This window comes from Marmota monax, unplaced genomic scaffold (assembly GCF_021218885.2).
Source record: "Marmota monax isolate L192 unplaced genomic scaffold, Marmota_monax_Labrador192_F-V1.1 WCK01_AAM20220418_F8-fsc00017, whole genome shotgun sequence".
Taxonomy (NCBI): domain Eukaryota; kingdom Metazoa; phylum Chordata; class Mammalia; order Rodentia; family Sciuridae; genus Marmota; species Marmota monax.
The window spans coordinates 14,843,775-14,862,711 of NW_026695241.1; the positions used below are offsets into that span (position 1 = coordinate 14,843,775).

The 18,937-nt window shown below is 32.6% G+C and overlaps 1 protein-coding gene across 4 annotated transcripts in view; it reads left to right on the forward strand.

Moving 5' to 3' along the window:
* The window catches only part of Cep128 (centrosomal protein 128), a 410,851-nt gene that overhangs the window by 109,755 nt on the left and 282,159 nt on the right, over positions 1 to 18,937 (forward strand). For all 4 annotated transcript variants that reach the window (XM_046440733.2, XM_046440735.2, XM_058577821.1 and 1 more), the window contains exon 15: positions 17,721 to 18,071. In XM_046440733.2, the coding sequence (XP_046296689.1) occupies positions 17,721 to 18,071 (351 nt within the window). The remainder of the gene's footprint in view (positions 1 to 17,720; positions 18,072 to 18,937) is intronic.

The following is an 18,937-nucleotide window of genomic DNA, read 5'->3' on the forward strand; positions in this document are numbered from 1 at the left end:
TAGAGAGAATTTTACTTATGCTAAGTCTGTAAGTGTTCTATATTTTTAAGTTTTTAAAAACGATGACTTTTGGCAGAGATGGCCTAGAAGTTGAAACCACCCAATTAATAAAACTTATACACTCCCAGAAAGATACAGTTTAATTCCCACATCCTTCATCTAAATGAAAAAAATTGGAGTTTTAGTAGTAGTCTCAAAGATAGTTTTTCTATATTCTGTAAGTCTATTAGTTGTGTGAATATTTCCATGAGGTAAGAGAGTAGAAGTGAACTGAATATATTATTTTTTTTAATGAACCTAGAGATTTTTTTTACATTAAACCACAAACATACAATTTTTTGTCTTTGCAATAGCACTTAAGAAATTATGTGGTAACTAGTATGAATTAATTGATCTTAATTATATATTGTTTTTTTTAAGGTATCATTAACCTTTTTAAAAATTTATCATTTGTGACCAATAAAGACAAATTAGAAATAAAAATTTCTTTATTTTCTGAAATAATGATAATTCCTTATTTTTTTACATATAAATTAGTTGTGCCTATGATTCTTATCTTTTACGTATTTGTGAGATATTTGTGCTTGTGAAAGAGCAACAGAAACAAATTAGGTTCCTCAAAAAAATATGAAATGTTGATAACTTTATATTGGCTAGAGATTGATTTAATGTTTAAAGATAAGATATAGCTTTAGAAATACTTATTGAAGGACTGGCTATGGAAATTGGGTGATATGCAACAAATGAGATAATGTTCTAGCAGTACCTATGTAATTGATTCATTTCTTGACTACTACAAATACCATTAAAAGGTGGTTAGTAGATTTTTATAATATGCAAATTTTAACTGTTCATACATTATTCCTGTAGTCTTTATAGTTACCTTATCTTTAGAGTGATTTTAATTTGATAGTATATCATTTTAAGTATCAAATTAAATTGTTTTTTGGATGTTTGTTTTCAGGCAGCTTTCTACAAGGGTATAAAAAGAAATGAGATTGTACTCAGACTTAAACAATAACAATAGTCAGTAAACTCATTATGTTCTTCAAAATGTTCAAATAGTACAAGTTGTCTCCTTAAAAAATAAAGCTAAATTATTCAAATGCACCAAGAAAACATTTTTTTTTTTGATGACACACAGCTCACACAAAGGTCAGTGTTAGAAGGATTCTTTCCAAATGCATTAAATTTATCGATTTTCCAGTACTTCACTTGGTGAAGAATGTGCTTGTATCATATAGACCATATCTTATTTTTGGAGAACCTATAATGAGAAGATGTTAGATTAGGCAAAGTTTTGTCAATCTGGGTTAGAGACCAGCATAGTTTCTGCATTTAATTTTAGGCTAACTTTGTGCAGAATAAATCTTGTTCTGAGAAAAATTAGAAAATATGGATAAATTCAATAATTTTTAATTGAGGATAAGACATTTAAAAAAAATGTTTAAAGGCATTTTAGATCTATCGAGGCAGCAAGGACAGGATGGTTCAAATGTTTTGTTGAAAAAACAAGTGCAGAGTGTTGTTTCTGGCTTTTGGCAGTTCTTTTCCTGTGAAATATGTTCTGATTCATAAAGTGTAGAGAGCTTATGACTTTCTTATAGAGTCACAGAAGAGGAAGAAACCTAGTAAACATTGTAAAGTTTTAAGCTGGGCTACCCAGAGGACTAAACTGAAGGACTCTGTGTGAACTGAAAATACATTTAGCACAGAGACTAGCTTTGTAGCATAGCTTTGAACCTGCTTTGATACTATCTGTCCCTGTTCTAATTGCTCATCAAAACATAAGTAAATCTTTCGGGGGAGGAAGATATCATCATCCAGAACCTTGTATTATTTCCACAGTTTGTCATACAGTGCCTAGAATTCAATCAAGACTTAGCAAGCACCTCAGGAAACAAAACCATACTACCAAAGAACACAAGGAAAATCAGGAAATAGAATAGGCATATAGACTCCTCAGATATTAGCATTATTATTTTAAAAGAATTAGCATCTCAATTTTAAAATAATGGTTATTAATATATCAAGAAATTAGATCATATGGTATTTAATTCTAACAGAAAACAAGAAATTATGAAAAGAGTTAGGTAGAAATCCTACAACCAGAATATATAATGATTTAAATTAAGAATTTAATAGGTAGGTAGGGTTAAACAAGAGTAGACATATTTCTTTTTATGTTACTCTAAATAATTTTATAAGACCTCTATCCGTGTGTATGCTTGAGTTATATATGGTTTGGTTTCATGTTTTATGTTCTGTTTTTTTTTTTTCTATCACGTAATTGGTGGTGAGGAAAACAATTTATTTACTCATTCAATAAATTTTAATTAAGGGCCTATTGTGCCTTTGCTCTAGTTATCTTTATCTTTAGAGTGGGTTACAGAACTCAACACAATTCTTGCTCTTAATGAAATACTAATCATTGAACTCACATTTAGTGTGGAAGTATTGATTGCTAAGAAAACCAGGATGCTTTGGCATGGTGGAAAATATATAGAGTGAATATGTTCTCTTGCTGCTTTCAATATTTTCTTGTTGTCTTTTAACATTTTGACTATGACATGCTTGGATGTGGATATCTTTTTATTTATCTAGCTTGTTCATTGAACCTCTTGAATATATAGACTAATGGTTTACTTCAAATTTGCAAATTATTTTAAGCTGTTACTTTTTCTAATATTTTTCTGCTCTTCTCTCTCCTTGGATGTTGTTATCCCATACTTCTCTGAGGCTATGTTAATTTTTATTTATTCTTTTTTTCTTTCTCTTTAGACGGCATAATCTCCATTGAACCTTCTTCAAGTTTGTGGATTCTTCTATTAAAAATAGTATTTTTTTTCCCCTGCTATGTCTTATTTGATGAGACATCATCATCATTACTTTTATTTTTCAAAACTGTGTTTCTTTAGTTCTTTGAACATAATTGTAGTAACTACTTTGAATACTTGGATGTTAAGTTCAACATCTGTGCCTCCTCAAAGACTATCTTTGTTGTCCTTTTCTTTTATATGTCACACTTTATTATTTCTTTGAATGTCTTGTACTTTTTGTTGAAATTTTGCATTTTAGGTAATCTTTTAATACTGATTAATTCACTCTCCACCTTTCAAATTATTTATTTATTTAGTGAATTCGATACAGTAGTTCATTTAAATGTGTTTCCTCTGCAGTATGCAACCTGTGATGTCATTTCTCCCAGTCTCTGTGCCTAGTTAGGATGATAAGGCTGTAGCTGGAATCTTTTTGACTTGCCAGTTCCCTGAAGTACCCATTCAGCTTATGGCTGTTCTGACTGTGATATCTCACCCAACTTTTGACCTTCATTAATTGTTACCTCATTCCTTTTTTTTTCTTTTCATAATACCTGGGGCATATATTGCTATACAGTCTTACTTTTATTTGTGCCTCTATGCAATTGTAGGTTTTTTCCGATCTATGAGGGCATTCTCAGCATCCAAGAAAGCTCTTTCCCTTGATTTTGCTGATTGGACATCTAGCTGATATGACATTTCACTTATTGTTACTAGTATTATGAAATTATTAGCCTCATAAATGCTTACCCTCAAGATCTCAATTGTTTTTGACAGTGTCTGTAGTTGTATTTTTTTTTTAATATTCTCTGTCAACTACAGTCAGTTCCTTAGGCAGAAATATTTTTCTTTTTTGAAGCATGGGGATTAAACCCATGCCCTTGCACATATAAGACAAGTGCTCTACCACTGAGCTATATCTTGAGACCTGAGCTATTGATCTCTCTGTTCTTGTAGTCTCCCTCTCAGCAGAACGGTTGTACTTTGTACTGGTGCTACTGGTTGGAATTGCAGCCTGTTTCTCTCCAGGGTGATGGCCTTGTTCTGCAAGTGGGTGGGGTGCTGGGTAGGGATGGTAGCCCCTGATCATCTCCACTTGTCCCTTCTGTTGTAGAACATTCTCACTGTATGAGTGACTTAAGGCAAGGACTTTTTTGTCTGTGATTCTTTGCTGCCATGTCTTCTGCCTTACAAATGGGGGTCTGGTTGGGGAAAGGAAATTCCAGTCCTTTTGTAGTGTCTACCTGGAATAGAGCCTCGCATCACAGATCTGGGACTGTGCCCCTTTTGGGGGTGGATTTGTATCCCCTACAGAGGAGCTGAGGTGAAATCTATGTCTTCTTGGTTATATATGCCTAGAATGAAATAAGTGGAGCTGTAAAGGGGAAGGATGGGAAATAGGTTGTTGTGGCTCACATGCCATAGACTCTCATTATTCTCACCAAGATTTAATAGAATTTCTTTAATAAATATTTCTCTGTTTATTCTGTGCCCTTAGGACAATTTTCAGATAATTAAATGGTTATTTTATTATGCAGAGAAGTGAAAAATCTCAAATGCAGCTATACTTTGAAAAACAAAACAAAATTACATAAGAGATAAAATGGAACATGGAAGAATTAGGTATCTTCAAAATGCTCAAAGAAAAATAATTGCGAACCTAGATCCATACCTCGAGAAAATATTTTTAAAAAGTCAAGGTGAAATAAAGATATTTCTAGACTACAAAACCTGATGAATTCATTTCAGTAGTACTGCATTAAAGAAAATATTAAAGGAATTTTTGTCAAAGAGTATGAAAATGAAGCAGGGAAGTTCAATATATGGGGTATAAATTTAGGAAACATTGATATCTGAATATTGATATTCATTTCTAATGATAATGTTTTGCTCTATTTAAATTATGTATAGAATTAAAATTAGATCAATAATACTGCATCATTTAGGAAGGTGTATTTTGAGTTAGTGTGTTTTAGATTCCTTGGTTTTAAGGTATAGGAAGTTGTAAAAGTTTCCATGTTAATAAGTCAGGGATGCACATAATAGTCCCACAAAGAAGTATAATGGATATATAACTATCAAGCGCATACAAGAGAGAAAATCAAACAAGTTTTAATATTTAATTATAAATGAAAACAAAAAATTCACATTAGGATAAGCAAAGATTTCTTAGCTAGGACAAAAAAAGTGAATCGTAAATCAAAATAGTTATAAATTACAGTTCAACAAAGTTAAAAATTTCTGCTCTTTGCAAGGTATCATTGGTAAAATGGAAAACAACAAAACACAATGACAAACTGTAGGAGAAAATATTCATAGTATATCTGAAATATTCATGGTATATAGTCACATATATATCTTTGTGTGTGTGTGTGTATGTGTGTGTGTGTGTGTGTTTACATTATTCCAGGATTGTTTGGCCCAATTTTAGTAAGTTAATATAGTAGAAGAATTGTATTATCTCAACAAGTACCGAGAAAGCTTTGTGGCAAGTCAGTATCCATTAATTAGGGAAGCATACAGTAAAAAGAATGAGAAGTAAATTTCCTGATACTGAAGAGTACTACTACTAAAAGCTTATATTAACACCATACTTAACAGTGCAATGTTGACTGTGAGAAAAGAATTCCCTTCTTATTCATCAGCATACTAAGGCTTTTAGTCCATTGCAATAATGAAAGGAAAGAAAAGGTATCTGGGAAAGTAATAAATAAGGAATTTATTCTTAATTGACATTTAAAAATTACAACATAGTTTGCTCATAAGTTATTAGCAGAACCAAGTGAGGTATACATTTCAGCTAAGATACCAATTAAAACAAACTGTTCAGTCTTGTTTACCTAATAAACTGTTAGAACTCGATTTAAAAAAATAAAAACAACGAGTCATGTTCAGTTATATTGTTCCCCACCAGTATGTTGTCTTTTGTTGGAAACAAAGTTTACGTACTGGCAAATGGAATTGATTTTTAACAAAAATGTTTTAAAAATCAAAAAGAATATTCACAGTCAACATTAGGAACAAGAATGTAACTCTACTTACAGATATAATGGATATGCAAATTATCAAATTTGTGTTTTATCAAATGAAAGGATATCAGACTCATAAATTAACTGTATATCTTTATTTCAAGCTCTAGATTATTAGTGTGAAATAGCAGTTTCAGCAATGATGTACAAACCCAATTTTGTCTAGTGATGTACTTTAGCTGTATGCACCTTTGAACTCTGAAGTGAAATCAAATCATTGTGTTTAAATTTTTAATTTTACTCAGTTCAAACATAGGTAGTACTTAACAGTTGGCAGTGTTTTGGGATGATACGAAATTAGGAGTCATGTCTAGACTTCTCACTGGTATAGAAAGCACACCGATTTTACTTTGTTTGAATATTGGGCGAACTTTTGATTGCTTGAATATTGGGTGAATGCGGTATGGGGACAATGTTGATTAACTTTATTTAGGATTTCCAAGAGCCATTCTTTTTATAGGTTCTACTGGAGTCAAAACAGTAATTGCTAATTTTGTTTGAAATGATATGTATTTTAAAAACACAAAGAAGAGCTCTTTTATCTCATTTAGCCTTCCCCAGTTTCTGTTTCCTCCCCATTTCAAAAATAGAAATTTCTTGATTTCTTCCAAATATACAATGTTATTATATCATGTAAGATAATGTGTTTGATCTTTTTCAGATAAGCCATGGTGCTCTATAATGATTTAATGCAGTAATATTACAGGTTAGGTTACATTTAGTTTGTCCTTCTTAATATTTTTCATCAAAGTAGGAGTAATATAATATTTTTAGATGGACTATGTAATTTATCATGGTCATCTCTATTACTGAATCAGTATTGCTAAGACTCAGGTACTTGTCTTTCATTGATTCTTGCTTTGGCCTCTGGCATTTCATGGCAAATGTATAATCAGTTTGTTCCACTTCAATCATAAATAGTCTAAAATACAAATCTGCTTAAAGCAGAATAGTTTTATTCTCTGAATACTCATTTTCTTTTCCAAAAGCATTTTAGTTACAGAGTTAAAATTATCAATCTAATAGAGTGTGTGAAAAATTAAGAAAATACAAATGTACTTTCAGATACATGTGTCAGGGTCAGATTTCCCCCATGTGTTGCTGGGGCCTAGATGTTAATTATGCACTCTCCTTGTGTTTCAAGGTTAAATAATCTGAACAAATATGTATTTAAAGGTGTCCATATTGTGAACATTATGGCTAATGAAACAGAAGTTAATATTTTACTTTTTTACAAAGAGATGAATGCATTTAATTAATTGAACATTATTTTTCTGTACTTTCTTTAAGCTTAATATCATGTTTTATTAAAAAGTACATGTAGTTATATGAAACAGATATGTTCTCATAGGATTCATGGAGAAAAAATTATTTTTCATTAGTAGGACTTAGGGACCTGATATTTGGGGTTAATGCCCTTTGTGTGTTTCTGCTTCATTTGGTAAAAAGAAAATGATAACAAGTATATGTGCTTGAAATTAATATGATTGAAAATAAAAAGTTACATTTTTAAAAGAAAAATATTTGTGATATGGTTACTACAATGGCCCATAATTTTATTTATTTATTTATTTATCCTGTGATTTTTTGTTTGCTCCCTAAATCATTTAAAAGACAATTAATTTTAAAAGATCGTTAATATTTGTTTTGCTTGAATTTTTTTTAAATGACCCATAGATTTTAAGTATATATTCTATTTTCAGTCAATTTGTATTTGAATAGAAAGTTTTATATACTATGGGTTCAGTGAGTGATGACCTAATTTAGCTTCATGTAGATACATTTCATGTCTGCTAGACTCTCTTTGATTGATTTGAGCTCTTTTATTCAAAGAGACTTGCCTTAGTTCTTTTGACTCTAGCAAATTGATTAGTTGTCCTCTCAGTATCAGTTCATGAAACACCTAAATTATGCTGAAATGAATGAGTTCATCAAGACATGGAAGAATATGTCAAGCTGATTTCCCAACAGAGGTGAATGGAGCATGTCTTAATTGAGAATCTGAGAATTTCAGGTGAAATCCTATTAAATCTGTTAATTCTTTTGTTTATTCAATAAAAGAAAAGCTTTTAATATCAAACTAATAACGTTTAGTGGGAAGAACTGCTCTAGGTATTCTATGCGGTAAGTGTTTCTAATGTTATTGGCAGACCTGGCAATGCCCAGCTTCTATGAGGGATTGGGAAGCTGCTGTTGCAAGGTCCTCTTGATGTCACAGAGCAGGAGATTCACTACAAAGCAGAATAATGTCTCTAGGAATTGCTGGCCCAGAGCCAGATACCAAAATTAGCAAGAATTTTGGTTGAATTAATAGTAATTCTAATACCATATTTATAAATGCATGTGCATACAATAGTAGCCATCTGTAGTTTCTTTGCAGTAATGTTTTTATAGCTTTCTGTCCATTTTAGTTTAGATAAAACTAAATTACCTGTAAATGCAATTAACTGGTTACATGGAAACTCTTTAAATTTCCTCCACCATGGAAGAGTTTTGATTTGAATAAATACAAAAATACGAATAAAATTTTAATATTTTTTACCTATTCACAAGTAGCCATCTATGTACTTTCTAAGGTATTTTCATCCCATTGTGGATAGATCATCCCTATGCTCTTTAGCTTTACTGTTTCTGCTTTTGCCTTTGTAAAGAACCAGTTTTTATATGTCTCTCCTTGAAATATCATTTTTGTTTTAATCTATCATTTTGGTGTATTTGAACTGTTGGTACTTTTTATTGGATAGGGTATCTAGAAGCTGTATTTTGAAATAGCTTATTCTATTTTGTTTGATGTATTTGTCTGAGGAATCTTGTCATTAATAATTGTGTTCTCACAAGCATTTGCAACCAAAATATTTATTCTTAAAATGAATGTCACAAAAATATAAAGCCTTTTAGTCAACTCTAATCATTATATTTAACAATTATATTTTATGTTCAATAAAATGAATATAATTTAATATCTACATAGTTTTGTTATACATTTTTATTTTGTATGTTAAAAGTGTACATGTATATGTGTAAATATAAAACCATAGCTATTGTATAAAGTGTTTGATGTATCCATAATTGATAGACTAACTATCATAAACATTAAAATAATAATTTATAGTTAATTTCTTCCCCTGGAATTTATAAGGGACTTACTTGAATCTTATGAATAACTGGGAAAATTGAACAAATTTAACACATGGCTTTTTCTCTTCACAACCTTTCATTAGTAAATAACAACTTTATAAAGGATTGTATTTCTATTTGACTTCCCTCTAACATTAGGATCCTTTTTTTTTTCATAAACATTGTAGAGTCAAATTATTTTGAATCCTTAATATAGGCTTTATTTGTGAACACTTGGGAGAAGTGTCTTATTGGTCAGAATTACTTGTTAATGTTTTCCCTCTTCCTCATTCTCCTCTGAAGCCCTTTCCTCCACCAATACCATTTCCCCCAATACCAAGAAAAACCTTGGCCTAGTGATGCTGGGAAACTTTCACTTCTGGGAGTGACTGGGATAACTACTAATTTTTTCTCCTTATCTCCCACCCCCCTCTCTTTATCTTAAATACTTTCATTAGCAACTGTTAAATTATCTTCTTTTGTTCCCTTAGCCACCACCTACTGTTAGCTCAGGACTCTTCTGTTGAAGAAAGCCTCATTGTTATAAAACACCAGGTTAATCAGGTGAAGGCCTTGAAGAGAAAAATGTCTGTGTAGACTAAGCAGTATAAATTGGAAAGAAAGGCAAGAATTGAAATGGAGAAGAAAGAATTGCACATATGAATCATATTTATTAAAAATAACTGTTATGTATCTGTCTTCCCTATTCTGCTGTATGGTTCTCTAGAGCAGCGAAATGTAGAACCATCCCATCGTATTCCTCTTTATACCTCAGCAGCTTGGATATTGCTGAGTGAAGTAAATGTTTATTGGATTGAATGGAAGCATACTGTATTTTCCTCAGAAAAACTGACAAGTGTGTGTGGGTTTTTTCCTCTTAAGTCTCAAATGCCAATGTTTATTTTTATATAAGCCAGCTCCGTTGAATTTGATTGCTGATATTGAATTCAGACAAGAAATGAATTGGCTCTAAAAGTCCATAGCTGCTTTAAAATGATGATCTTCAATTATTTTTAATGTTGCCATAATATTTTAATATCCTAGTGTTAGCATAATGCCTTTGGTGATTAATCATCCTCAGGTACACATATCTGATCATGTTGAAAAACCTTTGAAAGCTTAAAGTGGATTTCAGCATCTCCTCAACTCAATTTTTGACCTTGATTTCCAATCTCTTTTTAGCCCTATTGAACTCTTACTCCTCATAAACAGTCACTAGTAGCCCACCCTGTGACTCTTGCCCATGATTTTTTTGTTCTTGAATGCTCATTTTCTTTCCATCAGTGACCAAATTTTTTCTCTTTACATTTTACTTTACCTCTTCTCCCCTTATTTGATCTTTTTTTCCTTTGTGAGGTCTTACCAAATAGTTTCTTCTGAATTTACTAGCTTAACTCCTGCTTGTACTAGCTAATAAATATTGATGTCCCTTCCCTCCTGTGCAATCATTGTTTCTCATGCAGTTCTTTCCTCAGTGCCTAACCTGTTGAAACAAAGCCCTTGTCCAGGAGTGGCAGAGGAGTAGCCTGGATGGGCTGGAGCACCTCCACTGAGCACAGGAATGCCCAGAACCTGCCATGTAGGTGGGGGCCTGAAGGGTGGAGAGCCAGGGTGTACTGACCTGTCAATCTACCCTGGCCTGAAAATGGAAGAAAAGGAGACCCAAATGTAGATTGCAGGACTAATCAATACCATTAATACTTTCTAAGACCTGATACTTTTCAAGACCCGGTTAGCATAAATTTGCACCAGTAGGGTTGATACTTTTCTAAAACCTGGTTTACATAAATTTGAACCAATAGTGTTGACCCAAGAGCTGTAGAAACTCCTAAACTAGCTCTCCAAGATGGCAATCTACTACTATTGGGTCCCTTCTTGCCCTGTGAGAATTCTGTCTCTGTTCTCAGTTGAATAAATTTGACTTTTTTCACTCTTTCCTTCCATTTCTTGTGAATTTCAGTCTTTGGCGTGGAAAGAAGAAATTGGCGGTGAAACTGCTGGGGTCTGGTGTGATATTGAGGGAGTAGTCCTCTATTGAGAGATGTAACTTGCCCCTTAATCTTAGTGGAGCAAAATATAGCATGCCAGCTGCAGGCTGCAACCCTTGGAAGTGACAGTGGCAGCATCTACTAACATTAAAATGGGCTTTCTCTCCTGCAGTGGCCTGCAACTTTCACACACTCCACCTGCCAGCAGAAGAAAAGAATCTAGTTTAATCTCAAACTCTGGTTTCCTTATCATCTTGAACACAGAAAGTAATAAATAGTCTATGCTTGGTTTTATTTAAATCTATGTCAACCCTATCCTCTGATTTTTCTTTCTTAGTTTCAAAAAAGTCCCAGAAACATCAGTACATTAAAGATTCTGTAATTTCCTATTCAAGATTTCCTCCTGTCACTGGAAAGAAAATGACCAGTTATATAGTTATTAAACAGTTTGGCTCATATTTAAATATACAGCAAAGTGAAATTTATATAAGTTTGACTGTTAGGGCTCTGTGGGTAATCTTTTTTCTTCCAAAAATTTCCTATTTAATCTTGGATTGATCCCTCTGTTCCTCAATTTCCTTATCTCTAAAATGTGAACATTGATTATCTCTCTTATTCTAACATTTCCTGTAGTCAAATATACACTATCTTCATAAAATGTACCAAGTACTTTTTTGGATGCTTTATCTAAATGATCTCATGTAGATTACCATTTCTCTGATATTGAGTCAATTTTATAAATGAAATTGTTTTGGCTCTTGGATGGTAATCAATTCTTGTAAGGTCAGAGGATGGCCATGCTGGTATTTGAACTCAAGTCTGTGTGACTTGTGCTTTTCCATGATTTGCCTCTACCTTCTAGAAGCATTACTTTTGAGTCACTGAAGTCTCTTCTCATTTACCCTTATAGGTTTCCACACAAAGTTATGTACTGTAGGTACAAATGAATATTTATATATTACTTAGTTAACTCTGGTTTATTTGGGCAAGATTTTCAACTTTGGTTCCATGTTTTAAAATGGTCAGTCTTTGTGTAAGTTGAATATCCAGTTTTTCCAATTCTGTAATTTCAAGTTTGTAGATATCCTACTGTAATCAATGTATGTATAATTATTATCTTAGCTGTATGATCAGTTAAAATTAGATTTTATGGTGGACCCTTTCTACACCATTTTTTAAAGGGAATATCGGTTCATTTTCTATGTTCATTTTAATGCTGTATTTATATGATTCTGCTATGTAGTTTTCTTACTACTTTTAGAAGTTAGAAAAGGAGCCAATGGCAATCAAAACCAAGCAATTTTAGAGGGAGAAAGTTCGAAATACATTGTTTCTCAGGTATTATTTGCTATTGTTTTTAATTAAGAATTTTTTTAGGCCTTTTAATTTTCATTTTATTTCATCACTTTAGTACTGGGTAGGAAAGAATTATGGAGTAGTGCAAGACTACTCTCCTTAGATAGGCCTGAATGCAAGATAGACTTTTCTGGCATTTGAGAACTTGAATGATAAACATTTCTGTACAGTGATATGAACTTTCCCTAAATGATAATAAAGGTAGCTCACTGTGCTTAAACTGTACAAATAATGTAGTTATATTGCTTACCTGCTTTCCATCTGGGAACCTGAAATTTTGGCATGTTTTAGGCAGAGGGTGCCTAATTGACAAGCCCCTAATTAAACCTTGGGTATTGAGCTGCCAGTGATCTGCCCTGATATACAACATGTTGTCAGAATTCATTGCTGAAAGAATTGAGCAGGTCCTGTGTAATTCCATTTGGAGAGGACTCTTGGAAATTTGCCCCTGGGTTTTACTGGACTTCACCCCATGTTCCTTTTGCCTGTGCTTTTTTGCTTTGTTTTCTTTTCACATTAATAAATTTTAGCACAAGTCCAATAATATGTTAAGACCCATGAATCTTTCTATCATCAAACCTGAGATTCTCAACACAACTACACATCAATGTTTTTCCCCATTTGAAGAAAGAGAAATATTTTAGATTTATTGGGAGATTTTATAAATCTTTTGACAGTGTATGGGAAGGAGTTCTTGTCTCTGTTTTTTGATTTTTTTTTCCTTTTCTTGCTTTGACAGTGCTTATATAGTGAGAAGTAAATATTGGACTTGGTAGTAAATATTAATGTAATTCTTTGATGGAGAAAAAAATGTTTATTACAATTAGACTTTTCTTGTTGGTTATTTGATTAAAGAAAATGCCAAAACAATGGCTGAATAGGATTTTTAGCAAAAGAATATAGGAGGAATTCTATAATAGATTTTACCTGGAGCATAATACAGACTGACAAGATTTTTTTTCCTGTTGAAATTCAAACTTGCTTTCCATTAAGAGGGGATAACCATATTTGTTTACAATATGATCTATACCTTCTTCTATACATTTACACTTACAGGTGAATCATTGTATATTGATGTTGATGTGAAAAAGGCTGCTTTTTTTTTTTTTTTTTACCTTTATTTGTTTATTTAGGTCTTTTATGTGGTACTGCATGCTAGACAAGCACTCTACCACTGAGCCATAACCCCAGCCTAAAAAGTCTGCAGTTTTTACGTAGAAGAATAAAAGTGTTTATATGCTTAATATTTGGGCTTGTATGTATTAATCCTGAGCCTATTAATGTTGCTCTTTAATGATAGAAAAATAAATAATATTGAACTTATTTTGCCTTAAGGTTCAAAGGAATTGCTAAAGGAATCCAAAGAATTTTGTAACTGAGTCCATTATAAATTTGAGACAATCTAACTGTAATCTTATCTGTTTATCATTTTTAGACATCTTCTCTTATTCATTTCTTTCTGTGAGTGTGGTTATTCTCACTATTTAAATACATAATTTCATCCCATTTCTACCTTTCCCTCATGAGAGAGAAACTTTCCCAACATTTTGGTAGGACTGTCCTTTTGTTTGGAGTTGGACATCAGAGAAGCTCACTTTCAACATGCTAAATTTAAGATGCTTGTGGGACTTCTATAAGTAGAAAGTCATTAAACAATCAGATACTTAAAAGTCTGGAGTTAAGCGTTCTGACCTCGGAATTAAGGATATTAATATACCAATGATATTATGTAGAAGGAATGATGGTTAATATTGGAACAGGCAGAGTTAACCTTATTTGAAAGCTAAATGGTAGGAAAAAACCTAGAAACCTAGAAAAAACCTAAAAACCTAAAAAAACTAGAAAAGGAGATAATGAAAGGATGAGAAGAAAATGGAGAACTTCTGAGAAGTGATGATATAAGTCAAGATGGAAGAGAGACTGGAGTGCTCAAGCTGAAATTAAGTGTCACATGCTTTAAGGAAACTAGGCAAGGAAAGAATTTTAGAGTCCATTGTCTTTATCTGTACACGATCTTTAGGAATCTTAATGAGAGCTGTTTTATTGGATGGTAGGTGGAAAACAGATGCAGAAAACGCAATGATTTGGAAATATGATTTTATGAGCATCAAGTGTGGACTACTCTTTCCAGGATCTTGGCTTAAAATGATGAAGAGTATAGAGGGCTGGTTAGAAGATAATATAAAAATGAATTAAATTATTTTATTTTTAAAATTTCTGTTATTTTTCTAGATGAACATAACATTACTGTTGTTTTTTAAGATGGACAGTGTAGAGTAGAATAATGCAGTAGAAGAAGAGAGATTCAGTGGGCTGGGGTTGTGGCTCAGTGGTAGAGCACTTGCCTCTCATGCATGAGACCCTGGGTTCGATCCTCAGCACCACATAAAAATAAATAAATAAAAATAAAGATTAAAAAAAAAGAGAGAGATTCAGGACATGGGAAAGAAAATGTGATTGAGTTAGTGAGGTTTTTGATGGATATGGAAGGAAAGAGCAAAGACAGGTTAATTTGCCTAAGGAGGAAGAGCTCTTTCCCTCAGATGTTGGAGAGGAGGACAGAGGAGCTGTTGATAAGTCTCAGAATGGTACAGTTAGAGCATTTTTGGTGTCTCCTGCATTAACTGCCCCCAATTTTACCTCAAAAAGAGGAGTTATGTTTCATACTGAAAGTGAGGGAAAGAATGGTGGGAAAATGAGGTGAGACATTTTGGAATGACAGTTGTGTGAAATGGATATAAGGTCATGCAGAGGAATTTCACATCCTCATCAATGTTCATTCTCACATTAAAATATGTGTTAATCATGGGCTCTGATGAAGCGGCTCTCCTTGTGGGGTCACATGAGCTGAATCTTTGGTATGATTTTCCTTAAAAGTAACCCGAGGTAGGAATTATGAAGTCTTGTCAATTCACTCAGAGTTAGTGGTTTTGTTGTTCAAATGTGATGAAAGAACAGTTTAGCAAAGGAGTTTGAGATTTGAGCAAAAGAGTGGCTAAAAAGTGAAAGAATAGGGAGTTTGGATTAGAGAACCCAGAGTTTAAGGAATTTCGAGGGTGTGGCCATCTCCTTGGGGTAGTGACAGGGAGAGAGTGAAAAAAACTGTTTAGATCCATAGATAAAGTCAGATTGGAAGCTGAGGGAAAGACCTTTTGTTTTACAGGCAGCAGTTCTGATAAAACATAATCCACAGGACCATGGGGATGGGTAGCTGAAGAGGCATAGAGTTAGAGTCATCTGAGAAGTTGGAAGTTGAAAACATGGACTTGGGAGTCTAACTGTCGAGGTCCTAAGCTGCCTGCCCTTGTTTTAGTTATATGATACTGGGCAAGTTCTTAACTGCACCAAGCATCGGTTGCTTACTAAAATGGGGATGATAGTGATGTGCCTTACTTTAGTTTTGTGCTGAGATTGAATGAGATAATTTAGATAAAGTATTTGTTCAATCTCTCTCACAACTCAGTGCTCAGAAAATTTCAGTAGTACTTGTATTATTATTGCTAGTTCCTATTTGTCATTTAGATCTCAGCTTGTACATCACTTTCTAAGAGAGACCCTTTCCCATCACCCTATGGAATACAGACCTCTTCAGATAACTATCATATGTTAGTAACTAGTACTATTTACTGTTGTAATTTAGCTGTTGGTGTAAGTACCTCCCCCGTTTATTGTTAGCTTCTTTGATATTAAAACCACTTCTAATCTATTTTTCTATAAATCATGTGTCTGAGCCAGTGATCGGGGCTAATGGAATTGAAACCTAAAGATTCTGCTGTTGGACCAAAAGAACTTTGTAAATGTTTCAAGTCTGTTTATTTGCCAGATCCTTGGTACAATTTAGATGAAATTTACTGTTTATTCAACCCATAGCATCGTCTTAGCCTATTAGTCTGATATTGGGTATAATGATCCTCCTTCCAAGTACTTGTTTAAAAAAAATAATAGTTCCACCTATCTTTTGATATGGAATCACTTCATTGCCACTTGTTAATTAAGTTGATTTCTAGAATATTGGTAAAACTTTTAGAAAAAGGGCAAAAGGTAAACCACAATTACTAGGATTTTCTGATCTCATTTTAGAATTTTCCACACAAACAAGTGCATGCTTCTCAGTTTACTGTTTTGTTTGGGTGGACAAAGGAGTGACTCATCTCTTCCAGTCTGTGTTTAGCAAACTGAGCAAATGCAAACTTGTTGATCAGAAATGAGCCTTGTTTTCGAGGCATTATTATGTCTAACATTTTGCCATAATGTCAAACCATGACTTTAATCATAGGGAATTTATATTTAACTTTATTTGAGCCACTGATCATGGGTAATATTCTGCAGTTGAGCCAGAATAATTTTGTAAATTTCCTAGTTTGTTCATTTTTAGTGCCTTAGTACAGTGTAGGTGATACTTATTATACTACAGCTTCGTGTTAGCCTTTGGATTCCATTTTTATTTGAATACATGACCTTTTTAGGTTAGTTTTGTTGTTCTAGGTATTTGGAAACGCATTGTAAATATTTGACTTTGAATTTGTCATTTTCTTATAATGCTTTAGAACAGTGGTTTAATGTTAATGATCATAACATTCTTTTACTTCTATAAAAGCAATAGCCTCTCATTTTTTGAACTTAAAATAAACATTTACTTATTTACTTATTCTCACATTAAAATGTTTTACTTATGATGATTTAATATAATTTCTAAATATATTAATGACCACCCTTGTTTTAAGAAAGCTAGATTTTAATATTTGTTTCTTGATTAGAGAAATATCTCAAATAAATTTAAATTGTTTAAAAATCTATACTGTAGTTCATGTTAGCCTGGGGTAAGTATTTCAACTTATGTCAGTTTAACTAGAAATAATCTATCTATAAACACTTTATTGGGAATCTTTCAAATGAATTTTTAACTCTAGTGGCATCTATATAGATACTTCTGTCATCAATGCTCATTTTATCGTTACTGAGTTTTACTTTATTATAGTAAAATTTTATGTGCTGCCAGAAAGTGAAATGTTACATGATTGCTTCTAATAACCTTCTAATAATCTGACAGCATTTTAAATCACTGACATTTTCTTCATTTGAACAATATACTAGGTTTTTACTGAAATAACACATTGTTTTTCTCTACAGTGCCTTCTATTTTATTGAGAATTGAAAAAAAATATATATATATATTTTACCTTTTTGGAAAATAGTCTACAAAAGAGATAATATTTTGATAAAAATTATTTCCAGCTAATGGGATTATAAAATACAGAGATAAGGACTCATATTTTCTAAATTGATTGCTAACAAAATTCAATACTAATGATTTCCATTTCAGTGACATTAGAGATTGTCATTGCATTTTGTGTTACACATCGAGTTTTGACAAGAATTTACTTTTAATATTTCATATGCTTTATTCCTAGAATTTAACACATGAGTTGGAGAACAGGGAAAAACAACAACTACAGATGTTGGATCAACTCAAGGAAATCCAGAACCACTTTGAAGTATGTGAGGCTGACCGTAAACAGGCCAACTTCCAGATCTCAGAGCTGACTCAACATGCAGAGGAAGCCACCAAGCAGGCAGAGCAGTACCTCAGTGACTTCCAGCAATCAGAGGCCCTGAGAGAGGAGGCAGAGAAGAGGAAAGAATACCTCAAATTGAAAGCTCAAGAATCCATTAGGCAATGGAAGCTTAAGCATAAGAAATTAGAGCGGGCATTGGAAAAACAATCTGAAACTCTTGATCAGCTGACAGACAAGAATAATCAGGTATAAAAGCCAATTCTTTAGGAGTGATTTCTGCTGTAACTAACCAGTTGTTCATCCATCTTTTGAGCTGACACTTGAGTGCTGTGTTGTGCATACACTGTTATCAATATATCCTTGAGAGAAGAGTTTTTATGTTTTGTGTGTTTCAAAGCCAAAAGTTCTTCAGTTTATTTTCTTAAAATCCTCTTTAATAGTTAAACATTCAGGGCTTTACCCATTAACATAGATCCACCCTCTACCTCTGTTTAGCTTTAATTTCCCTAATACGAATTATTCTTTAGTATTCTAATATTCAAATGGAAGAAAATCTTCAAATATTCCTTAACTTTTCATATGACTTTTCCCTCAGTCCATGTGTTTTAAAATCTCATTTATTTGAATATTTTAGCTTGGGATTTGACTAGAAAGAGGCATTTTAAATATGCAGTAGTTACTATGGGGCTACTTCTTGGCAGCGGCTATTATAGGCTTAGTTAAATCAGTGACATTGACAGTCTCAGTAGTGTTATCACATCACAAGTCTCTTCAACATTCTGTGTTTATATCCTTTTCTTAGTAACAAAAAAGCATTTTACTTATCTGTGCCTGCATTTCACATCATCTTTTCTCTTGTATAATCAGTTGCTTTGAATGGATTTGATATTACTATGTTGATTCTCAACTAAATCTTTGGGTTGAATTAAATTCAGATGCTTATAAGATAATAAGCAGGAAAGTCATGATTTATTTTTGTACATGTTTAGTCTTGGTTTATCATTTTTCATTTGTCACTTGTCAAGAACTCAGAACATTCCAGAAAAATAATTATTTGGATAAGTTGACTTTTTTTAATAAGAAAGACTATTGGACAATTTTATTTATAAAAT